Source organism: Colletotrichum aenigma, assembly GCF_013390185.1.
Source record: "Colletotrichum aenigma strain Cg56 chromosome Unknown KSG_Cg56_contig07, whole genome shotgun sequence".
NCBI classification, from domain to species: domain Eukaryota; kingdom Fungi; phylum Ascomycota; class Sordariomycetes; order Glomerellales; family Glomerellaceae; genus Colletotrichum; species Colletotrichum aenigma.
In genome coordinates, this window is record NW_023500913.1 from 3,285,536 (window position 1) to 3,310,040 (window position 24,505).

Genomic DNA, 24,505 nt, shown 5'->3' on the forward strand with positions numbered 1-24,505 from the left:
TGGTACGGAGGTTGCTGTTCTGAGTTGGCAGCTACCAAAAGACGGCGATCAGACGCAAACTCTGGGCTCGACATCTGGATGAGTCTATCCTGGATTTGCCCACTACCACTACAAAACGACATAATTTCGAAGTTAATGTGCAGCTCTCTCGCAAAACGGCTGCGACTAACTCACCTAGTTCGCTCGCAATGTTCGTAATCGTAACGCATTTCACAAGGGCCTTGATCTACCTAAATCATGCCCCTGCGAGGTAAGCAACGGAGCAGGGAAACTGCATTGGTCTATTCCAGCATTCAAAACAACAAATTATTGATACAGTGGTGTCTTCATTGATTTGGACGGTTGCTGTCGTCTCAAGCGCCTCGGGCTTGATTTACTTCAACAGACTTTGGTTCAGGTACTTTCGAAAGCAAAGAAAACGCTCATGGCATGGACGTCCAGGTCGGAAGTGCTCGTACGAATAACATGACCATAAGAAAACTGGCCGACGAAAAATCGTTGTCTTTCCTCAAAGAATGAATTTTTCTCAGTTATGGGGAAATCATCATTATCCTTCATCGAGGCTCTGGAGGCTCCGTTTGGGGCCGGAGGCGGAGCATTGTGGGGCAGTCACATAATACGAGAATGCGAAAAATCAGCGATTGGTCGAGAGCAGAGCGCGAATTGCTTCTAACAACGCCGCAGAGACCCCTATTATGTATTTAATAACTTGGCAGTGACATTTCGGAGGCTTCGTTTTTGGGATGTCTGTACTTCGGAAACACTCTTTAGGACGTTTCCGGCAACAACTTGTACTGTGATCCCAATCCCAACCGGCGCAACAGTTTATTTCTGGTCTTTATCACGCCCTCTTCCTGGTTCAGTAATCATTCGAAAAACACCAACGATAAGCCATGGGTCTTGTGCATTTCGAGGACGGAAAAGTCCTTTTCTACCCATACACACCCTCCAAGGCCGCAGGTGTCATATTCTTGTTCTTTTTTGCTGGCATCTCTTTATACCACATCTTCCTGATACGAAAGTTCAAGACTAAATACTTCATCCCAATGGTACTGGGAGGCATATGTAAGTTCAAAATCCTCCAGATCAACGATCCGGCTTTGGAGAAACTGAGTCTAACAAAAAGGGCAACAGGCGACACCTTCGGCCACCTAGGCCGCGCCTGGGCCGGCTCCGCCCCCCTCTCCCCCAAACCCTTCATGCTCCAACCCATGCTCATCCTCGTCGCCCCCGTCTTCATCTCCGCCACGCTCTACATCACCCTCGGCCGCCTCAAAGAATCCCTCCTCGGCTACCCGCGGCGCAGATGCAGCCCGACGAGCATCTTCATCCTCACCGACATCGTCGCCTTTTGCACGCAGATCGGGGGCTCCCTGGTCTAAGTCATCGCAGACCCGAAGATTATGGAGATTGGCGGCCACGTGGTGCTGGGCGGGCTGCTGTTCCAGCTGTTTGTGCTGGTGGTGTACTTTGTGCTCGTTGTGAGGTTCCAGAGGGCGACGCAGAGGGAGGTGATTTATGTAGAGAATTGGAGGCGGTATGTGTGGACGCTGGTGATCTCTGTGGTGGCTGTGTGGGTGCGGAATTTGGTGAGGGCGGCGGAATTTGGTCAAGGCTGGTATGGTTTTGTGAATCAGCGCGAGGCGATGATGTATATCTTTGATTCGTTCCTGATGTTCTCGGTCATGGTTGCGTTTGCTGTCTTCCACCCAGGACAGCTGAATGATTCGCAAGGGAGTATGACCAAGGGCAGGCAACGCGTCACGTCTGAGAAGGTGGTTATGGGTCCGTTCGGAAACCTAGCTTAGGCGGGAGACAGTTAGACGTCTTAAAAGAAGACGATTTTTGTACAACGTCTACCAACATTCATTCTCAGCGCCACTCCTCGTCAACCACAGTGAGCGCATCATACCCGCCCTTCACAACCTCAGAGTCGACGACGAAGATCGCGAGCAGCTTCGCGCTCAGCACTCGACTGTTGTTTTCTCCAACTGTGTGGTGACATCCCGGCTGTTCCATGAAGCTCTCGCCGACTTTATAGACCTTTGGCTGGTTCCCGTTCATACCACTCAGTATGGTGCCTGCTGTGACGCGCGCAATCACCGTTGCCCCCGAGTGGCGATGGGGAGGGGTGAATCCATCGGGTGGATATTCTACCTCGACTCCAACGATCGATTTCCCGGGAGAGTTCTGGAGTTGGTAGTCGTAGAGGACTTTGACAGTCTCTCGAGGTCGGTTGCTGTTTTGGTAAGCAAAATGACAAGGACTATGTGGAGGAGGAGGGGGAGGGCACTCACCGGCTGTCTTCGGTGTGATTATTCATCTTGCGTAATGATAGAATGATTCTATGCTGAAGGTATACACTTGACTCAATAAAACATCAAGCATATCAGACCTTTCTTATACGTGCTGGCATATTCATGGAAATGCCGAGGTGAGCCACCCGTCATCTCATCTGCCGACTGTTCAAGCGGAAGCACAGATGTTGTGAAGCCGACACCGACAGAATATGGATACCCGCCGATGTCATCTGAAAGTATGTTGGGAAACCGAGGCTTTGGTTTGTTTTCGGGCTCCCATTCGTAGACTAATGTAGTCATGTTATGATGGTGGCCAGAACGAGACCCCGATGCGGACTACCGGGTACCCGGCCCCACCTCGATTCCCGACCCCAATCCCGCGCGGCGTGGATTACCGAAGCTATGTCCTACCGGCCATTATCTCTAATCCGTTAAAATACGATGAGAATTTGCGACGATGCCAATCAAAAGGCCAATAAATTCTCACTGCTACGGCATTCACACCTATACACCACTTACTCAGCCCGATCAATATTCCATAGCAAACATGAAAGCAATCCAAGTCCTTGGCCCCGCCTCCTCCCCACCCCCGTCCCAAACCACTCCGAAATCCTCATCCGCGTCCACGCCGCCGGTATTACAGCTGACGAACTCCTCTGGCCCGAGCTCTACACCGCGCCCCAACGCATCCCAGGCCACGAGCTCTCCGGCACCGTCGCCGGCCTCGGGCCCACCTACACCGGCCCCTTGCGCCTCAACCAGCCCGTCTTCGAATTCATCGCCGCAGACCGCGGGGGCGGCGGACAGGCGGAGTAAGTCGTCTGCCTCCCGGACGAAGTCACGCCGAAACCGGTATCTGCGACGCATGAAGAAGCTGCTGCATTGCCGATCCCGCTTCTTACGGCATGGGAGGGGATCATCACCCGCGGGAAGGTTGAGCCGGGCATGAAAGTGCTGGTCACGGGCGCCGGCGGTGCGGTGGGGAGTGTTGCCGTGCAAATTGCGGCGCGTTGCGAGGCTGAGGTCGTTGCGCTGGCGTCGTCGCGAAGTGAGGAGAAAGTGAGAGAGAGCTCGGGGCACAGGAGGCTGTGGATTACAATGATGAAACTTGGAGTGCTGAGGTACGAGGCGTGGATGTGGTGTTTGACACGGTTGGTGGAGGTGTGCTGGGTAAATGTTGGGAGGTGGTTAGGCCCGACGGGATGATCATCACCGTCGGCGACCCGGCGCCGAAATGGGCATTTGGCCGTGGTCCGGCAGAGGAGGCTGGGAGGTATCCTGATGTGCGGTATGAGTACTTTATTGTGTCACGGAGCTTAGAGGCGCTCTCTACGGCGGCGGGGATGATTGACGCGGGGTTGATCGAGGTATCGCGGGTGGAAGCGTTTCCCTATGAAGAGGCGGAGCAGGCATGGTAGTATGCTGGGAAGCGAGGGCGTGATGGCAAGGCAGTCATCACAATTGTGGATTTCGCCGAGGATGGTCGAGTAAAGCAATGAGCTGGGTCTTTACCATGCTGCGGCTTAGAGTGTTTGTGAATGATATCCAGGTCCGTTACTTAAATGTTGGGTTGAAGAGCTTGGGCATGCAGTTCAACCGTCACTTATCAGCTCTACATGTACCTCAGTGGATATGAGGGGTTAGGTCTTTTTAATAAAGTTACTATCCATGAAGACTCCTTCTATCAAGGTGAGGCTTCTTGCTTGGGGTCTTTCACGACGTGGAAAAGTCACTTTTGACTAGAAGTAGTGTTTCTACTTAGGATGACTTTTGCTTCATGGAATTTACTTCTAATACTGTAATTAAGCTGTTAGTCACCGAGGCATGTGAAGTGGTGACACTGCTCATTGGAGCTACAGCCAGCAGCTCTTTGGTCCATGCTCTGAAGTTATAGAGACGGTATGTTTAGTTCACCCTTCTTAAGGAAAACGATATCCCCAGAAAGCGGATCCATGGCCGTTGCAAAGTGTGTGAAGTCATTGAACACGGGCTCAGACATCATCCACCTCTTTAAGACGCTCTTAGTAACGCCTCGAGTTCGAGGATTTGGCGGGAGACTCTTTGCCAGAGCGATACACGATCCATTGCCACTCTGCCCTTCCGCTGTGTCGTCGATAACCGCCGAGGCAGTAGCCCCTAATCTCTTGCTGTGAGCCTTCCAGTTGTCATGGACAAAGTTCTGCCGCTCAGCCGATCCGGAAAGCCATAGGGAGTCCTCCGGAATGGAAGATGAATCTTCCAACTCGAGTGCCTTGTGGTGGAAATGGGAGGCCCCGCAGCAGAGGGTGTGGTTGGTGTCGTGGTTTGCCTGGGCAATGAAGTCGTACGTGTGTTTGATGTTGCCACCGATGTAGTCTTTCTGGATGACCACCGCCTCCTGTGGGGTGCTGAATATGAGGTAGCACGACGGCGACGGGTTCTTGACGAAGTCGTTGGCGAAGGCGACAAGGCTGCTGGTGTCTGCGTCTTTTGCGCTTTTAACATCGACGGGTTTAGGTGGTATCAGCACTTGACGTAGCATGGAGGAAATCGATGGTCTTCGGCCTAGTAGCACGAGGGCCTGGTGGAAAATGGACGACTTTGTCTTGGTGTTCAGCAATGGCCTGTGGTTGAGTGAGAGAGATAGTCCTGGTCTAATCATGGGAACTAGTCAACTCCACGACCATCACAAAAGAGCACTCAATGCGACTTCTCCTACCTGACGCCGGTGAGGGTACCGACAAACCCGGCGTACGTGATCGATCTCGCCAAGACGCGATCAGGTTGTTGTGACTTGGAGTCGACAAAGTCAAGTTGAACCAGTACATCCGCCAGCTCCGGCATGCCCCAGTCAAGCGTGCGAAAATGCATCAAATGCGACGGCGCATCTTCCGGGGCGTCATCATCGCAAACCGGGACTGTACCCGAGGTGCACCCCAGCAGACAATCCAGAAAGGTGTTGAGGGCGACGACGAGATGCAGATCGACGCCAGCCGTCTCGGCGATGGAGCGGATCTCGCGGTTCTCGTCGTCGTTGTAGACGCGGCGCAGACACAGGCGGACCAAGAACTTTGCGAGGCGGATGATGGGCGGGTAGACCAGGATCTGTGCAAGGACAAGGTCGCAAAGGGGCGCTATGGCCCGCAGCTGCTCAGCAAAGTCCTTTGCTATTTGGACGTATCGCTGCTCTGGCGGGAGGGCGAGGTCGATGCGGTAGATGGGCACCGCGTCTGTTGACGGCATTTTGAAGGATGCATGTGTGATATGGACTGGAGGTTGAGTGGAGGTTGGGCGGAGGTTGTGCAACGTCGACTACCTTATGCATGCGCGATGGATGCTGTCGCGGAAAGAGGTGCAGATTCTGCTCATCGCTCCTGCCTTCTGCTGCTCTTGCTGCATCCGCTATCGCTCTTGCTCTATCGTACCTTCCATTCTCAGACCAGCCACATTTAAATTGCGGGGTCTACGCCACACTTTGAAAATTCTGTTCATGCTTCCATATATGCCGACTGGGTAAGCATCGCAATACCGTTCAAAAGCTCCGATCCAAGTTCGCAGCAATATTGTATCGCTGCCGACAGTCACAGTGACGATTTTCGGTTACTGGGCGCGGGTGGCGGCAGGGTTGCAGCACTGACAGAGGCCCAGCGCGGTGGAGAGTGAAAGCCCCGGCTGCGACGGCTGGCGCACTAAAAATGACCACGTAGGAGAAGAATGCGGTGTTGAACCAATCAGCAGGCGAGCGCATTCGTGTCTCGGTGCCAGCCGTCGACCCCTAATGCTTGCTTACGGCCCGTTTGCGATGCTGAGTTGTCACCGGACGATGCAGTTGGTGTCGAAATACGTCATTGCTTCTTCTCAGAAAGACAGACAACTTTCAGGAGAATTTCGAGAGCTAATACTCATATTCTGCGACACAATTTAGTAGGTGTGAATCACGACATAAGGGGAGCAGGGCAGATGAGCAGGGCAGTGTGTGTAACCGAGGCGAGGCAGCGGCGGCGAATGTCCATGTCTGGCATGCTCCGTCGCAAATCCGAGTCGCCGGCCGGGAACCGAGACGGGTCCTTGGCGGGGGCTCATAATGTTGCAGCACACCTGTGCAGGCCATCGGCTCAATAAAAGGTTCCGTCCGACCCGCAGCGTTGCCGTCGCTAAGCCAGGGAGTGAGTCGTGAATCATGGACAGCAAAGCAGGCTGGGCCGTCTGTTGCAACACATGTTGACAGCTGTGTTTCTGCTGCCAGGCAAAACCCGGGAAATCGTGCTGGGGGATTTTCTTTGAGGGCCGCCGGAGCCCTTTTAACCCGCCACCATTTACTGCTAAGGTGGCTGTAGCGCGCCCCGACGCCGCCAAAAAGCATCCGTGACGACCAGAACACGGCCAGAATTCCTGGGCGCTTAAGGCGGCGCATCCCTGAAAATCCAGGATTCGAATGTCGTGATTGGCCCTGGCACCTGCTTTTACTATGGGGGGCCATCTTATCAGATGATCTAATCTGATCGGTCGTTTTCGATTCGCCGTGCAACGTGACGACGGGAAGCCGGCGTGCCTTAGTTGCTTTGCCTTGCCTTAGCTGGCAGTGGTTGGCAGTGGTTGGGTCCTTCCTGCCTTGGCTTTACTGTGTGTGTGTGTGTGTGTTGTTCGCTGCTGCTCCGGTCTTCGCTCTGCTGACTGATGACTCCCAAAGTGCGCGTCGTGTGAGCAGCGACCCGGTGATCCTGAATCCTCTCCGACTCGCCCTAGGCCATCCAATCCCGCGAAAACAAGTCATGCGGCAGCCTTCATTCAGCTGCGACCTGCTTTGCTGCCATCGCTATCGCTACTGCCGTTGCACGCCTTGCCGCCGTCGTTCGCTTTCTTAGGCAAACAGGTCCAGCAGGCGAACCGTCAGATCTGGTCTGCATAATTCATCTACACAACTTGTCAGCTCTGCAACTCCTTTTTTTTTTTTTTTTTTGAGATTTCCCCATCCATCCACTCAATCACCCGTCCTACTTACTGCTTCATGCCCCTGGCGTTTGTTTCTCTCCCGTGTCGCCTAATCAAAAATCACACACACACGCACAACACAGCCCCTGCTGACAGAACAAACACCCCTGGACAGCACATCCTATCAGGCAACCGAGAGCGACCGGTTTTTCTACCCGTTTGTGGTGCCTGCCGTGTTCGAATGTCGCGGATATCCTGATACCGTCTACCTTCCTCCCGGTCGCAACAACCCTTCGACAACACCTGCAGCGACGTTCTTCCTCCTCCTCTGCCACCATTCCTGTCGACAAAAAGACGTGGCGAACACCCCTACTTCTGGCCGAATGCCCCTCCCGCGACCGCTGTCTTAGACATGAAGAGATTATGGGCGGCAAGACGCTCCTCCTCCGACGGCGAGGAGACGTCGCCGCTGCTCTCCTCCTCCTCCGACCATAACGCCGGCACCGCACCGCATCCACGCCCGAGCGACCACAGCCAAACTCAAACTCAAACACCACCCTTCGACACCACTCCCGATGCCGTCCCAGCGGCAGCAACCCACATCAGCCAGACGGAGCGCGTCTGGCTCTTTGTCGGGATCTTCCTGGTCGGCTACGCCTACGGCCTCGACAGCCAGGTGCGGGGAACATACCAGCCCTACGCCACCTCCAGCCTGAAGCTGCACTCGTCGCATTCGACCATCAACGTCCTCCGCAGCGTCGTCGCCGTCGCATCGCAACCGACCGCCGCAAAAATCGCCGACATCTACGGCCGCTTCGAGACCACCCTCGCCGCCATATTGCTGTACGTCGTCGGCACCGCCTTCGAGGCCAGCGCCACGACCGTCGAGGTCTTTTGCGTCGGCGCAATCCTCTACCAGATCGGCTACACCTGCCTCGTCCTGCTGCTCGAGGTCCTCGTCGCCGACTTTTCGTCTATGCGCTCCCGTGTCTTCTTCAGCTACATTCCTGCGATTCCCTTCGTCTTCAACACGTGGATTAGCGGCAATGTCACCGCGGCCGTGCTGCACGTCACGTCTTGGCGCTGGGGTATTGGCATGTGGGCCATCATCCTGCCCTTCTCCTCCATCCCGCTACTCACCAGCCTCTACGCCTTCGGCCAAAAATCGAGAAAGTCGCGACACTCTCATCTCTCAAAGGAGGGCAGCGGCGTCACCCTCTTCCACCAGCTCGACACCATCGGCCTCGTCATCCTCATCTCCGCCTTCTCCTTCACCCTCGCCCCCCTGACTCTCGCGGGCGGCACCGTCAGCCACTGGAAATCCCCCACCATACTCGTGCCCCTCATCTTCGGCATCGTCTGTATCCCCGTCTTCGTCTTCTGGGAGCGCCAGGCCCAGGTGCCCCTGATCCCTTTCCGTCTGCTCAAGGACCGCGGCGTCTGGGCCGCCCTCGCTGTCCGCAGCCTGCTCAACTTCGCCTGGTCCACGCAGGGCAACTACCTCTACACCGTGCTCATCGTCGCCTTCGACTTCTCCGTCGAGACCGCCACCCGCATCTTGTCCTTCTTCTCCTTCTTCGGCGTCTTCAGCGGTGTCCTCATCAGCTTCGTCATCTACAAGATCCGCCGCCTCAAGGCTATCATCGTCACCGGCGCCTGCATCTTCACGGCCTCCTTCTCCATCCTCATCGCGTACTCGGGCGGCGCCGATGCCTCGTCTCACAGGGGCCTCATCCTCGGGCAGGTTATTATGGGCCTGGCCGGCGGTCTGTTCGCCTACCCCACGCAAGCATCCATCCAGGCCTCGGCGGACCGCGAGCACGTTGCCGTCATCACGAGTCTCTACCTGTCGCTCTTCAACGTCGGCAGCGCCCTGGGCAACTGTCTCTCTGGTGCGCTCTGGACGCAGCTGCTTTACCCCTCCCTGGATGAGAGCCTGGCTTTCCAGCCAAACAGGACCCTCGCCGCGGCCATCTATAACTCGCCCTTCGACACCCTCAAGGACTACCCCGTCGGCACAGACGTCAGAGGCGCCGTCATCGGCAGCTACAGCGGCGTCCAGCGGGTTCTCTGCATTGCCGCCCTTTGCATTTGCATCCCGATGGTCGGGTTCTCCTTTATCCTGAGGAACCCGAAGCTTTCGGAGGACCGCGTCCAGACGGACGCGGATAACGACTCGGAATGAATTGCTTTTTTGTTTCAGAGAGCGAGCACAGCAGCATATGATATCCCACACCACTACACAACCGCGTTGCTTATCAGCGTTTGCATAGATATTGATAGATCGCGAACCGGAGGCCATTCGAGACTCTCTGCAGTAGCATGCACTTTGTTGCGTGCGAATTTTCCCCACCCTCTTTAGGGTCAATACACCAAGACTTTTTTGTTGCAGTTACATGATGAACGCAATTACCGAGGTCCATCTGTCGTGGAAATATTGCTAGTGACAAGACGTAGACTGTTCCGGCGCTTGATGTAGGTTTGATCTCTTTGCCATCAGATGAGCCAAACGTCTCGAATTGGATCTTTTGAAGCAATCAGTGGGTGTGTTAGCACACGCGTAACAGCCCAGGGTGGCGCGTCATACATCCTATTGGATGTCATTGCATTGAGGGATACACCTCATTCAATAGTTCATTCGTCTCCTCGCGAGCCTCCCGCCATGAAGCCCCAGAAACCTGTCGAGAAATTTAAGATTCTGCGCCAAGATACACCTGTCTCCCGACGCGTACAATGGAGGTTCCGCGAAATCAGCAACCTCGCCAGATCCTTGTGACTCTTTCGTGTCGGGCTAGTCACTTGGACTGCTGTCCGTTTGTTTTCCACCAGGGCCGTCTTTGAGGACTAAGGTGGCCTGGAAGCCCGCCCAACATTGCTCAGAGTGCTCCTTTAGAAGGCGATGTGGCTTTGATGGTTATGGAGTACGGAGGAATGGTGTCCCTGAGGAGAGGGAGGGGAGATTTGTGTTGCTTGAGCTGGAGGCGGTCCTCTGGAGTGAGGTTGCTCAGCCCAGTAAGAGGCTGATTAGCCGCGGCTGGAATAGTCTGCTCGGCGATTTTTAAAGGGCCTGTTGGTTTCCTTTCCGCAGAAATTCTTGATGTGGGCTTTGTAAGCGCCAATTGGACGGCTCGTCATGTCGGGTTTGGATGTACTCAAACAGCTTCCAACATCCTTCGGACCTCTCCGTGGTCGTAAATCTTTGAATCCATCTCTTGACATTGAGCGGGAGGGGTGTGCTTGTCAAAATATCAGTAGAGGGAGATATTTCGTCGAGGGCTGAAGAGTGAACTCACAAACTCTGATTCTATTGCAGTCTTGCAGATGAATTGGTGTCTAATTGGAACTTGTCGTCTTTGTAAGCAGCTGGTTTCAGTTGCACCACCAAGGGTGTAAGCATCAGAGTCCGACTTAGATCCTGGGGAGGCTCGTCTTCGAACCCCATGTTTCAGGTAAACCGTGCCTCAAGGTATTCAAGCGTCGAGGACTCCTTCTTATCATGTTCATTTTCCCCGTTTATCACTACTTGTAATTGGGGATGGGACAGGAACAGGTGATGCTGTGAGTCTGTTGGCGGCGAGCGTAGGTTGACGAAAATCACTCTAGGCATGTTTGGTTCCCCAGGAAGAATATGAGGCATTTCACGCACAGCCGGTCAGTCTCCTTGTCGTAGTTTATGAGGTTGTGTATTCTGGTCCGTCGCTGAGGTTGAAAGGACGGTAACAACATCCAAGATCTAACTACGGGATATCCCATCGGTAGGTAGGTCAACTAAAACATGACTTCAGAGAAGCCAAGCTATGGAACGGGGTCCGCACTATTAAACGAGGTTCCTGTTTATTTTCTAATGATGGTCTAATGGCTGATTATCTTGCAATAAACGGCTTCTGGGTTTGTTAGTGTTACTGCGCAGCGAGCAGAAAGGATAGGAGGACTGAATATAGGATCGGGTAGTGACACTCCGAATTAAGCACGACAACACATCCCACGATGGAAAGTAACGTGGACATATTGCTCAAATTCCATTTTTCCATTCCGCTGTATTCAAGCAAGTACATCAAAATACCATCTGCTGACACATCTTTGAGACGAGCTTGTGATGATAAGGGTTCACTGTGAGGGTCATAGGACAACCTTCGTGGCAACCCCACAGGGAAAGTGATGCCTACAACAATCCCATATCCAGTAGGGTTACTACCAGTCTTCTTCCTTTTGAATTCGAGAGGTCAAAAGAACACAGAGCTGATGAAAACCGAATTAGCCATTGTGGGTCTGATATACATTACTAAGTTTCCTACAGCTCTGACTCTTGAGGACGATCAAGAGAATAAGGCTTTTCCGCGTCAGGCGTGCAACATGAGAATACATATAGGTTCGCCCCGGTTCTGGATCATGATAGCCAGTAACGCTGATTTACATTCAACGAGGCAGGGCTGTACGTTATTCCAGTATATTCTTTGATCTATTGGTACCCCCCTGGGAAGAAGTCGAGCAGCGCATCGCGTGATAGATCTTGCTTCGACTACTAGAGGGTACTCAACGTGAGATGTTTTGTACCCTCGTTAATGACCTCAAAAATCCCTGTTGATTGGCTCTGGTGAAGTACAATACGGACAATATTAACCGTGGAAGAGTGTACGAGATGATATAAGATAGGGTTTTCGGAAGCAGTCTAAGAAGGGGTTCGACGTTGATTTCAATGAAGACGATCGGCAAGCTTCCGAAGTCACGAGTCAATACATAGTACGCATCAACCCCCACAAGTTCGCTTGAACCATGTGGCTTGACAGAATCATGTTGTTTCAGCCCGTGCTCCCGAGAAATATTCCGTAACGCGCAACATTGCCGAATCAGACCAGAATGGGAGTCGAGGTAGCATTTTGTATACAGCGAACCAAGCAACCGAACCGAGTTATGTCATCCCAAGACTTCCAACTTAACTATTGCACTAAATGATGGAATTTTTCGGTCCAATGATGTGAACTTATGAGTGCGCAGGTTGTAAGGCGTCTTCTTCAATACTACAAAAGTTCGCGGGCAGATGAGGGAGAAGCGGTAGCCTGTTGGGCAGAATAGCGTCATCTTTTTGATTATGCGAAAGCGAGTGGACGTCAAATGACTTATATAAGAGTTGGTCATTGTAGCCTGGACCAGTCGTCGCCCGAGCCTCCGGGCTTTCTTTGAGGCTGGCATCTCACCTTCACTCATCTCAAACGGACCTAGTAAACTCTATTATAAATCAGCGTGGAGTTGCAGCCCCATCCTCGTCTCATGTTCAAAAGCTGTTATGGAGGCCAGCTAAATGGAGTAAATGACTCGGTGCCAGTCCCCAACTGCACACGGGCACCCGAAAAATACGCGGGTGTCGTACAAAGTACCAAGGGTATGGTTCTCGGCAACGCAAATCTGCAGTCCTAAATCTATATTAGTTTCTTTTGTGGTTCCCGATTCCTTCCTAACTACTCTATCTCAATATTCTATTCATCTCATAAGCAAATACGTACGACGAGCTTCTTCGGACAACCTCAGTGTAGAGCAAAAGAAGAACATACAGAACACTTCTGAAAAGAAGTGAACAGAATTTCAAGAGACACTCTCTGGCTTCTTACGTAGCGTATCAAGATGCATCGTTCTTGATGTTCGCAACGCTCTCAGATATTGCTTCTGGGGATGTGCCAGGGGCCTGTCGGAGCCGATGAGCCACACTCAGCCGGACTGCTCCGCCCTAGTACGGAAAAGGCGCGGCGCCGCGGACTGCCGGCCGTCTGCCAAGGACTTACTGGGCCCGGGACGCGTCGCTTAAATTTCCCTGAGGATTTTGTCATCAGTCCTTGCGCCATCCGGGTGCAAACTGCCTAATTTGTGTTCCGCTCGTCGGCAGTGTCATCCGATCTCATCATCCGGTTGAAAACTCCAGCATAGACCGGGTACCCGCGGACGATTACCGAAGACTCGCTCATCATTCGTCACAGGATGATGCCAGCTTCTGTTCTAAATGTCGATTAGTGAACGGTTAGTAGAGCCTATGTTGACAAATGTGACCTATATTCCCGAGGTTGGCGGCCTTCACCTGATTCGTGAGCAACATGGCCATCAGATCACACACTGCCACTAGCCCCGGATGGATCGAGTTCTTCGATTACATCCTGGGACTGTCAAGCAACATTGACTCAGCCTTGAATGAAGGGGCTGATTTTCGAACCGGCCTGGAGTTAAGTTGATTGTGTCAAGCTCCTGGTCAGCTGCTTCTGGAGTGATCACACCCCGCCAAGCCTATTAACAGGTCGCCGAGCTGAAGTGTCTGACTCTGTATCCCATCCAGGCCGGCCTTGGAGCGTCACGACATGCGCTCGTAGAAGTGATTGGCAGTATAATTGAGTTTAGGTTAGCCTTAACAGGCCCGCTACGTTGGTTGACAGTGCCTACCTAAGCCGCTACGCGATGAAGCGATGTGGGTGTAGATCCCTGTTAGCGGGCCTCAGTAGTAAAGCGCGCCGAGACTGCCGTCGATAGCACAGCACAGCAAATCCCCAAAACTAGCACCGTGGCAGAAGATCCGGCGCATCGAATAGATGACCCTCATTCAGACGAGTAGGTCGTGCAGTCCGCCTCGGCTGAGGGCTTCGTGTATATCATGGGCTGGGCTTTCAAGCCCTTTGTGGCTCCAGGCTTGGGCAACACTCGGCATACGTTCTTTTCGTCACTTTTAAGCGAACCCACTCTCGTTAGTCGAACATGAAGTTCGACATCCGACACTCTTTACTGCTCAGTTTGAGCTTGTTGTCTTTCACAGCGGTAGGGGCTGATATTCCAGAGGAGCCCTACATCAATGATGCTCCACTCGTGAGACGGCAAGGCCCACTGAGGAACGGCACTAGTTCAGTCGTTCCTTTGTCTAGCCGTCGTCCATCGGTGATACCTTCATCGAGCCGTCGCCCCTCAGTCATACCCTCATCTAGCCGTCGTTCTTCAGTTCAGCCCTCGCCTAGCCGCGGTACTTCAGTTTTACCCTCATCTAGTCGTCGCCCTTCTCTTCCCCCTTCAACAAACATCCCTTCTGGAACCCCGACACCAAGCCAACCTCCTTCGGTGCCCCCCACGATCTCACTATCAGTCACCAAGCCTCCCGTTTCATCAGCAGCACCGACGTCGACGGCTCCCCCAGCCACGACGACAGTAAGCAATGGCGACACCATCGTTGTCCCGGTGGGTGTTACCGTAGTTGGGGGCGTTGGAGGTGGATTCTTCACCGTCGCCGGCTCATCGGCAGGCCCAGTTGCCGTAGCTGCCGGCGCAAGTACGGTGGCTGGATCTTCGCACGGTGACAACCCTGACGACCCGGAGAACAAGCCACCCAGCTCCGCGCCCGAACCTCCCTCCGCACCACCTAGTTCCGCGCCACCACCCAGCTCCGCCCCGCCTAGCTCCGCCCCGCCCAGCTCCACCTCCGAAGCTCCCACGAGTACATCGAGCGCTCTGCCGAGCGAGACTCCCAAGGCGTGCATCATCTTCTGCAAGGATGGAGCCACTACCCAAGAAAAGACCAGCTTCATAACCCTGCTTGATACGGTGCTCGGCAAGGGCAACTACCGCAAGACGGAGGATACGGTGGTGTTGTTTGCGGCCGCCAACATTACGGCGTCACAGAACTCAACTCTCATCAAGGACCCCACGGTACGTCAGAGTGCTTCTCTCAATGATGCTCTGCACCTTTCATTGGCAATCTGTAGCTAAGATCTTACTTAGGTTGCGGGCGTGGAGCTCGACCAGCTGTATGACACTGACGACAGGCCAGGCTCGCTCGTTCCGAACAGCAAGCGTGCCGAAGATGTTGACGAGAAGTGGTTCATGGAGTCGCTGGATCGGCGTGGAGAGATCAAGAAGCGCGCCGTGGTCAAGCAAGACAAGGCACCCGTCGAACTCATCATGTTCTCGCAACCTCCCTTGGTCGACATCAAAGCACTCACGAGCTATTCCTACGACGACAGCGCAGGAGCTGGTATTACCGTCTACGTACTAGATAGCGGATACTACACTAAGAACAGCGTGAGTAGGCAGGCCTTCCACTATGAATATCTCAGAACTAATGAGGTTTGTGTAATAGGAGTACACTGGAATGGCTGTAAAGCCACGATGGATTTTTGCAGGCACCCAAGCGGAGAAGTCAGTCGAGGAGGACCGTGACTCCGACGGCCATGGCAGTTGCGCTGGCTCAAAGGTCAACGGGCCCAAATATGGTGTTGCCAAGAAGGCAGAGCTCGTTATTGTAAAAGCCGGTGACACATCTGGTGACACCCTTGACGGCCTCGATCAGATCTTGAGGGATGTGAGAGATAAGAAGCTGCAAAACAAAGCGGTTGTCAACTTCTCACGCAACAGTAAGTTTCTCGCTCGATCCAAGGAGGAAGAAGATGCACCCACGTACTGCACTAGCACATACTGACAAGACTGTCACCCTTAGTTGATAATCCCAATTCATTCAACAAGAAGATGCTTCAGCATTACGTCAACGAGTTGATCAAGGAAGACGTCGTCTTCATCACTGCGGCGGGTAATGATAACTCAGATGACGTTGCGGTAAGTGCTCCCTTTAAACATCTTCCTGGTTACGGACTAACGGTATGGATGTCGCAGGCCGGCAAGGCGAAGGCGAAGGACGTTGATGCCTGGCCGTCAATGATGGCTGCTGATGGAGTGCCAATTATTAACGTTGGAGCCACTGACAACACCGGCAAAAACGCGTCCTTTTCTCAAGGAGGCCCTTTGGTCCATGTAATGGCACCGGGCGAACAGATTCAGTGCGCTGCCAACTCATTCTTCTCAAACGCTCAGAAGCAAGACGGCACCTCTTTTGGTGAGTCGCCCTGCTCAGCAACATCCCTGGTGTTCTTCGGGTTACTGACATTATTCCAATAGCGGCGCCGTCTGTTGCCGGTCTCGCAGCCTACCTGCTCGCTCTCGGTGAATACCCCGAGCTTTATCAGTCTGGTAAGGTCGCAGCGAACGTGAAGGACCTTATCGTTGCCATGGCGTATCAACGTGTGGCAGACGGTGGACAGGTAGCTTATAACGGTCAAGGAGCCGTCTGCACCCGGCCCAATAGCGCCAAGTTCAGAAGACAAGACCTCAGTGGAGAGGCTTGCTCAGTCGTCGCATCCACGACAACAATACCTGCCCCTGTCTCCACGACTGCCCTTTCACCGCCCCCCCCTCCGGCTACTACCAGCGAGCTACCTACTACAACATCCGCGCCGCCGCCTCCTCCAGCCCCAAAGACTTTGTACTCGCTGGACGAGAGTATCGGAGGCGGTACCAAGTCGTGCTTCCCGACATCAGGCTTCACCACCTCAGCCGGAACGACGTACGGCTTCTCTTTCGATGTGGATGCCAACCTTTTGGTCAGCATTGAGACTGGCGCTACAGATGAGGGCTACCACCAGTCGATGGGGTCGTGGACGGGCACATTCTACGCCGACTCCGGATCATCCCTCTCAATCTGCGGGCAAAGTTCCGGCGGTGCCTTGCCGTTGAAGTTTACTATAACCGAGGCGCCGTCAGAAGCCGTCAAGGCACCGGCCGGGAAAGAAGTATTGAAGATGGATGAGAACCTGACCGCCGGTGCAACTTCATGCTTCCCGACTAGGGGCCTCGACATCCAGCAGGGCAACTACGGGTTTTCGTACACCACGTCCGACGGGGTGGTTATTCAAATCGGCGATGACAGCTCTGGCCCTAAGTACTTCTCCGGTAACAAGGCGTCGGGCGCTGGTCTGATGTATATAGACTTTTCAGGAGGTAGCATATCTGTTTGCGCAACGAACAACGGCGGTGGAGGAGCGGCTCTTTCCTTGAGTATTACGCAGTGATTGGCAGGTTTTGCTAGCCTCTCAGGAATGGTCAGGGTGGACTTTTGTTATAGACACCAAGAAACTCCCGTTTAGTATGTGCTTGAATGTGTGCCTACCCGAAGCTCGACTCATTCGATATGTCTGCTGACAGATTTCAACGCTGACATGACAGAAGCAGGCTGCAATCTCCTTGTTTGGCATTATGGAGAAGCAGTCCAATTAAACGACTTCCATATTATATCTTCCTCTTGGCGGTACCACGTATCTCCAATCAATCCACATGTTTTGCTGACTCACCATCTCACCATCCATCTCATCTCCAAGGATTTTCCCACTCTTTCATCTAACAACATCTCGTATCCTGGCAACAGGGCTAGTCCACGTCGAAACAACTCGGTCCCCCCCTCGCTCCCATACCATGGACACCGTCACGCTCTCGCTGACGGTTGTCGGCTTGATACCGGTAGTCGCCGACGCAATTCAGCGGGTGCAAGCATTTTATGCGGACGCGAGGAACGCCAAGGCCCTCATTCAGCAACTGATGGAAGAGCTAGAGGCCTTGCGGGGCAGTCTGGTCTCACTGCAGCAACTCCTTGATAGCCCTGCAATCAAGGCAAAGGGCATCAAATTTGACCAATCCTCGGTCCTTGTTTCTTGCTCCAAAGCTTGTGAGGTCAAATTGCAGTCTTTGAGTGAGACCCTGGAAATGTACACGGAAAGCAAAACAAAACAGTTGGCATGGCCTCTGGCCAGACGAAGTGCCACGAGTCACTTGAGACGCTTCGCCATCTTTCCTTTTGGATAGCTTGGCTTATCAATCGAAGGTTGCCGCTTGTTGTCTCTAAGCTCAGCCGATCTTCCAGAAGCATTCGAACAACGCCTTTACGAGTTCAGATCAATCCAAGGTGATATCCACAGCCTAAAGACAGTTGTCAAGAGTCAAGTCAAGGTTATGGAAGATTCTCGCCGAGAACAAAAGCGGCGCGAAGTGCTGGATTGGATTTCCGACTTCGATCATGAAAGAAGACACTTTGAGGCCAAGCACTCGCGGGTAAATGACACTGGTAGTTGGATTACCGAGAATGCCTCTTTCGAAAAATGGCGAGATGATGCGTCATCGCCGAACGTGCTTTGGTGTCATGGGTTGCCTGGCCCAGGCAAAACGGTCTTGGCGTGAGTTATTATGGTTTCCAGAGACATTAACGTAGTAAGGCTAAAGAAGTTTCGAAACAGGTCCGTGGTAGTCGACCATCTGAGGATGTTGCCAACGTCGGAGGTAGCTGTATCGCACTTCTACCTGAAGTACTCTGATGAAGGATCACAGATCCTGTCCACCATTCTGGCGTCGGTTCTGAACCAGGCGCTTTTTGAACTGCCGGAAATACCCAAGGCCGTCATTGAAGCGTTTAGAAGGAACAGAAATGGTAGCCGCATGATGGGCACAGCCGATGCCATGCAGATGCTGCTTGATGTATCAACTCCCCGACGGCGGCTTTACGTTGTGTTGGATGCGTTGGATGAGTGCGACCCATGTCAGCGCCGAAGGCTGTTACTCGCCATAGGCGAGCTGGCCGGATGCAATTCAATCAAGATTCTTGTAACCAGCCGCTGCATATACCGGATATCGTAGCTTCATTGGGAGATAATCCCCAGATTCCAATTCAGGCGCACGACGGCGACCTCACAATGTACATCCAACACACGATTAGCGAGGAGGATCAATACGGTATTAATGACGAGGACTTTGCGAATCATATCAAAAAGCAGATGATAGCCAGGGCAAATAGAACGTGAGTTAAGCCCTCTGCCAACGTGTGGGACCGGTGATATTGAGTTCTCAAAGTTTTCTTCCGGTAGTCCTGCAATTGGGCACGGTTCTTCGAAAGACAACCAGAGGCCACGTGGACGATGCCCTGTGCTCGGTCTCAGACGATCTGGCAATCGTTTTCGAAGAGACAATGGCTCGAATAGAACGCCTTCCCGAAGATCACAGTCTCCTCGCTAGGCGGATCTGGGCTGGCTTGTCCATGCTAAAGCCGGCCTAACATCTGAGGAGTTGGGAGATGGGCTTTCAGCATCAGGATCGGCCAAGATGGGACACGATTCCTGGAGCACTAGACATAGGCCGCCGTCCAAGATGATTAACTGCTGCCAGGGCCTGGTCATAGTTGAGCATGTCACAAATCGTCTGAGTTTTGCGCACTACACAGTCCAGGAATACTTGGAGAGGCACGCTGACGAATTGTTTCCTGGAGCCAAGGAAGACGTTTCGTCAACTTGCTTACTGTATCTTCTGGACGAGGACTTTGTTTCGGGCCCATGCAGCCGCAAGGAGGACGTTCACAAGCGAGTCACCCGGTATCCCTTTGTGCGTTACGCAGCACGATACTGGGGAAAGCATGTTGCACTCACCGAACAGCATCCTGCGGTAAGTGAGCTACTGTCGACGTTTTTGAAGCAAAGAGCATCTACTGCTGCTGCTTGTCAAGTAATGCAATAAGATCGGGGATTCAAGGATCAATATTGGGACCCGGATGAGTGCCTCAGTGTCACACCATTGCACATCGCCTGTAGATACGGCCTGAGAGAGACACTTCAGAAGCTTCTCAAAACCGCTCACATCAAGGACATCAATCTTCGCACGGCCAAGGTCAATTCAACTCCAGTAATCCTTGCAGCCTCCGAGGCTGACCCGGAGTCTGGAGACTCTTGGCCTCTTGCTGGATAGTGGTGCAGACCCGACTATTCATAATTGGTACGGTGATGCACTGCATTGCGCCTGTGAGGCGGGAGAGTCGCAGAATGTGCGGCAGTTGGTCAAATTCGGCATGGTACCCAACGCCTACCCGTCAAGGCAACGGCCTCCCGTCATGTGCACTTTGGATCGCGACGGTGTCGATACTTTTCGAACTCTTGCAGAGCTGGCTGGGGGCCCACTGACAGGCAACTCGAGCTTTATCTCAACATCAGATCCTCATCTTCTACCACTTCTGGTCGCACACGCTGTCGAAAGTAGTGCATATGCCATTTTGAAGTGGCTGTTGGAGAACAAGCAGCAGTATCACCGTGTTGAATGGCTCATGCGGCCCGACGATTACAACTATTCGTCTGAAACAGAGTACCAGTTCGACTTGAACGCGTCATCTCTGGATCGCCCCGCCTTGCATCAAGCGATTCTGCAAGGGGATGTTGAAATGGTTCGTCTCCTTGTATCTTGTGGCGCAAGCCCGTGTGCGAAAGATTCGAATGGCAAAATAGCACTCGGCTACGCAGCCGAGTCTGGCATCGGCGCTCTCGCCAACATACTCAGACCAGACCTGCAAAGTCGTGATTGCGACGGGAGCCAAATATCTGGTAAGAAGAGTAGAATACATTTCCGCCTTCACTGTTAAGATCCCCTGGTACGAAAATAGCATTGGTCTCGTACTATCAGCCACAGGGTTTGGGCTTCATTGTGGAATAGATCGGATTATTCAAGTGACAATGGGAAAGAGACTCTGGAATGAGGAATGCCGATGAGCAAAATATACTGTTGCATGTTGTCAGAATAATGGGTAGACTGAAATTGTTCAGATTCATAGTTTCTGAAGCACCCCGGGGACCACTGCAGTCTAGTCTCCATCACACGATTCCTCGCCATGGATTATTCCCATGCTCGGCCTGCTTCTTCCCCAGAAGTTATTCGCACTTTCAATGCACAATGCGAGTGGTTGTCTAACCGTAACAAGCTTTATGTCCCAAACCAGACGTCGCCCAAGATCAACAGCAATTTCTGATAGCAGCTCCATGGCGTTGGCTCTCCATGAGTCTGCCTGCAGCGATAGCCCGTTAGTGGCACTCATGATTACGTTTTGAGGATTTGTGTTCGAGTAAACAGGCCACTCAACCTCGACGGTTGAGACTTGACATTCGTGTCAATTGAGCTTCTCTATATGTGGCATTCATGGTGTGGAGGTACTTACGTCGGTGATGATTCGGCGATTTAGTGACCGCAAACGAAATCCACATTCGGCTCATGATGGTAGCCAACTCTTGAAAGGCCTCTGGTGGGCTTGGGAATGGACTAGGCTCCCACCCAACCCCGTCTTTGTTTCCAAATACAATGGCAATTTCCTGGGCATGAGTTGCGCCTTTGACTTGCGCATCAAGGTTCGCTGTCGCAGTGTCAAAGAAGTAGCTGTAGCTTGTAACGTTCTGGTCTGACCATATCTGGTTGGCATATCGTCGGCCTGCACCGAGCAGAAAGTCACCCATCCAAAGTGTTGCTGCGCCGTATTGGGAGCCGTACTCTGGGCCTGGATTGGCAAGGACGGTGCCCAGACCTGCCTCTGACGGATGGGTCGACTCATTTTGGTAAGTTTGCAGCCATTCTTGCAGAACTGCGTCAGGGATGACGTGCTGACCAGTCGACTGCTTCATGAACTGGATGAAATCTTCGCTCGTCTCCAACGGGCCTGATTTATTGACATTTACAAACGATGTGCCTTCATTTCGGTTGACACCAATGTGGAGTGGAACTTTGACAAACCTGCCAGTCCTTAATAGCCGAGAATTACGGTCTGGCAGGATCTCCTCATCTATGGTGAAGTAAGGCTGAACTTGAATGCTGGCGGCGTTGAGTTTATCTGCGGAAACTTTCTATAAGCAATCTAGAGTCTCCCTCGAGTTCCCGCAGTTGGTCAGGTCGAGTATCTTCTGAAAGTCCTCCTCTCTCTTCGCACTATCAAGCAAAGCGTACACGGAAAAGGGGCCGCCGCTTTGGGCAATCGCTGCATGGAAAAGCCCATCGTCACGGCCACCGTACGCAAGAAGGTGGAAACCAATGGAGCCTGCGCCTGCTGACTCGCCCATCAAGGTCACCTTGCCTGGGTACCCTCCGAAGGCCGCGACGTTGTCTTGAAAATACTGCGGTGCCTGGCGCTGGTCATGCAAAAGTACGTTGGTAATGCCGTCCCTTTCCGCCAGTGATCCAGGGAGAAGCCCAAACACCCCTAGTCGGTAATTGAAACTGACACAGATGATTGGGGATCCCATTTTCTTGGACTGTTGAACCAGGAACGATCCGTTGTACCTCGGGTCGCTAGCGCTGCCCTCTGCCCAGGCACCACCGTGAATCCAGACCAAAACCGGCAGTTTAGTCTTGGGCCCTAGCCCTGCAGGCCTGATGATACTCAAGAAGAGACAATCCTCACTCATCTGCGATGTTGATGGCTGACTGAAACTCTCCAGCCCAAGAGAATTTCCATAACAGCTCACGCCGTACTCGTCTGCACCTCGGGATCCTTCCCAGGCATCGGATGGCAAGGCTCGCTGGAACCGTAGGTCTCCCTCTGGCGCTTTCGCGTACGGGATGCCCAGGAAAAAGTCTTGGTCGTAATGACTACTGTAGCGACCGGCCAATGTTCCGTTGCGCACTTTGACAAGGGGCTGATCGGAAAGCGGATGACATGACGCCGGTAAGATAGCACCAGTTGCTAGGATGCTTACGATGAGCTTGTTGAGAAAGGCAATCATATTGGAACGAAAAGGAGAAAGTAAGTGGGGCAGCTAACGATGGTGCAGGATCTCCAGAACATACCTCTAGATTGCCAGTTGAGGCTTTTATCAAAACCTTCTTCTATCCTGATATTGGGGCCTTGGTATCATGACCTCGCTCGAGCTCTTGGCATCAAGTAAACAGAGGTATCAGCATACGGATTAACCGATTCTAGGCATCGAAGCATCCACTTCTGCAGCAATGGAGATATCGGCACTACAAGATCTCCAAATAGAACGCTGCCCGGACACCGAGAGGACTGTCGCTTCCGCTCCTTAGCCAGGAGTTACGAGCAGTGCATATGCACAATGCCATTTGCATCATAGTTGCCTCTGTCATTCTACTGGATTGCTTTAATTAAGCAATCAAAATCGGGAACGTAACGATCCAACCAGCGAGCCCGGTTGTGAGCTAATGTAAGGAAGTGTAAGGATCTACTGGGCGGAGTTCTAGCCGGACACCGATGAGTATTCAACCCGGCTTTACGGATGCTACGCGTAGCGAACATTCTAGGCTGGCGCCATACGTTGACCTTCCAAAATACCAATGGGTATGGATTGTACTACGACAGAAGATGAATTAATGTTGTTTTATATCTACTGCAGGTTCAGCGGAATCACGAAGCAATACGGTTACCTTGAGCTGAACGGTCGCTGTTGTGTCAATACAGTAATACAGCTAGCTTGAAATCGGGCGTATATTATGCAGGATTGTCGCATTTTCCTAATCCTTGTTCTAGGATGGTTCTTCATTGTGGCTACCCGTCCTCACCGGTTCTTGTACTTGGACGATATTATTCGTGCACAGGCACCAGTCCCAAATTGTACCATTATGTTCGGCTTGCAAATTGCAATGACGATTAAGGCTCGCTGTTGCTTAGAAGAAGTCTGAAGATGTATCCCGCGCACCTAACTCTAGCCTCAATCTGCGTACAATCATCACACTTGAGATGGCGCCGTCAAAGAAGAAAGAGCGTGAAGCGGGGCCTGTAAGCAAAAAGCCTCGTTCTTCCGAGTACTAATGAATTAGAGCAGACGGCAAACCTCTACACATAAGGATACACCGAAAACGACTTGTTCTTTCAAATAGAAGAGGCCCCTGTGGACCAACCTAGTAAGGGGTCGAAGTCTGTGGACGGCACAGCTTGACTCGCTCAACCCACTGCAGAAGCAATGGAATAAGAAAACGGAGAGAAAAGAACGGGCATTCCCCAGATTATACTTTCTCGGTAGCCATCAAACCTACGTAATTAGCAATATGTGTACTTTCAACATACCAGCTCGATCTCCTATGCGGCGACGACAATCCGGGGAAGGAGACTCGAATGTCCGTCCAGCCCGCAGAGTGCCCGGACCACGCAAAAGCCTTGAGCTGTACATAAACTTCTACAGCTTGCGCAATGGGTATAAAGGTTGCTTGATTCCACTGCACCACTCTATTCCTCTTCTCCTCATCAGCTTACCTTGGATTCACAATCTTAGTACTTTCCGTCGCCGACATCATGAAGTTCCCCAACTTTACCGCGCTCATCCTTTCCGGCCTCGCTCTGGCCGCGCCCAACACCGATATGGAAAAGCGTCAGGGACTCGCAAGAAGACGTCCTTCAAAGTCGAGAACAAGTCAGTTGTACTGTAAGCTAACATTTTTAGTGAGATTCTTGTGCTCAAGCATGCTTGAGAGCTGGTGATAAGCCGACTTACGAAGAGTGCACCCGTGTTCCGGGCTGCGAGTTCGTTTGCAACCCGTAAACTGGCACAGGCAGATCATGAATGTCAGATATCGTTTGAAATGGAAAAGTAGAAGACAAAATAGAAAAGAGTGGGTATTGATGGATTGTTGCCTGGAAAGTTGAAGATACCTACGTTGTGGTTCACCAACTTAGAACAATAGCTGCAAGGAGACTGGAAAGAAGG

The 24,505-nt window shown here is 52.6% G+C and overlaps 7 protein-coding genes across 7 annotated transcripts; 5 read left to right on the top strand and 2 right to left on the bottom strand.

The window, feature by feature from the left end:
- Positions 1-893: 893 nt before the first annotated feature.
- Positions 894-1,382, top strand: PUG1-0 (Protoporphyrin uptake protein 1; the record flags this gene model as incomplete). Its single annotated transcript, XM_037326394.1, has 2 exons — positions 894-1,065; positions 1,135-1,382. 2 exons carry the CDS (start codon positions 894-896, stop codon positions 1,380-1,382), a joined length of 420 nt encoding a protein of 139 aa, XP_037175825.1.
- Positions 1,383-1,403: 21 nt separating this feature from the next.
- RTM1-1 (Protein RTM1) lies at positions 1,404-1,808 on the top strand (the record flags this gene model as incomplete). The annotated part of the gene is made up of 1 exon (XM_037326395.1): positions 1,404-1,808. One exon carries the CDS (start codon positions 1,404-1,406, stop codon positions 1,806-1,808), a length of 405 nt encoding a protein of 134 aa, XP_037175816.1.
- A 2,380-nt stretch (positions 1,809-4,188) lies between these two features.
- Positions 4,189-5,522, bottom strand: Asah1 (Acid ceramidase; the record flags this gene model as incomplete). Its single annotated transcript, XM_037326396.1, has 2 exons — positions 4,189-4,903; positions 4,999-5,522. 2 exons carry the CDS (start codon positions 5,520-5,522, stop codon positions 4,189-4,191), a joined length of 1,239 nt encoding a protein of 412 aa, XP_037175817.1.
- Positions 5,523-7,623: 2,101 nt separating this feature from the next.
- Positions 7,624-9,396, top strand: sit1-0 (Siderophore iron transporter 1; the record flags this gene model as incomplete). The annotated part of the gene is made up of 1 exon (XM_037326397.1): positions 7,624-9,396. One exon carries the CDS (start codon positions 7,624-7,626, stop codon positions 9,394-9,396), a length of 1,773 nt encoding a protein of 590 aa, XP_037175159.1.
- Positions 9,397-13,943: 4,547 nt separating this feature from the next.
- On the top strand, positions 13,944-17,074 carry SUB2-0 (Subtilisin-like protease 2; the record flags this gene model as incomplete). Its single annotated transcript, XM_037326398.1, has 8 exons — positions 13,944-14,051; positions 14,228-14,384; positions 14,431-14,882; positions 14,955-15,254; positions 15,313-15,586; positions 15,670-15,785; positions 15,843-16,062; positions 16,125-17,074. 8 exons carry the CDS (start codon positions 13,944-13,946, stop codon positions 17,072-17,074), a joined length of 2,577 nt encoding a protein of 858 aa, XP_037175158.1.
- A 400-nt stretch (positions 17,075-17,474) lies between these two features.
- Positions 17,475-18,686, top strand: HET-E1-4 (Vegetative incompatibility protein HET-E-1; the record flags this gene model as incomplete). The annotated part of the gene is made up of 3 exons (XM_037326399.1): positions 17,475-17,748; positions 17,920-18,229; positions 18,290-18,686. 3 exons carry the CDS (start codon positions 17,475-17,477, stop codon positions 18,684-18,686), a joined length of 981 nt encoding a protein of 326 aa, XP_037175157.1.
- Positions 18,687-21,694: 3,008 nt separating this feature from the next.
- LIP1-1 (Lipase 1) lies at positions 21,695-22,570 on the bottom strand (the record flags this gene model as incomplete). Its single annotated transcript, XM_037326400.1, has 1 exon — positions 21,695-22,570. The coding sequence occupies one exon, from the start codon at positions 22,568-22,570 to the stop codon at positions 21,695-21,697; it is 876 nt and encodes a 291-aa protein (XP_037175156.1).
- Between the last annotated feature and the right edge of the window lie 1,935 nt (positions 22,571-24,505).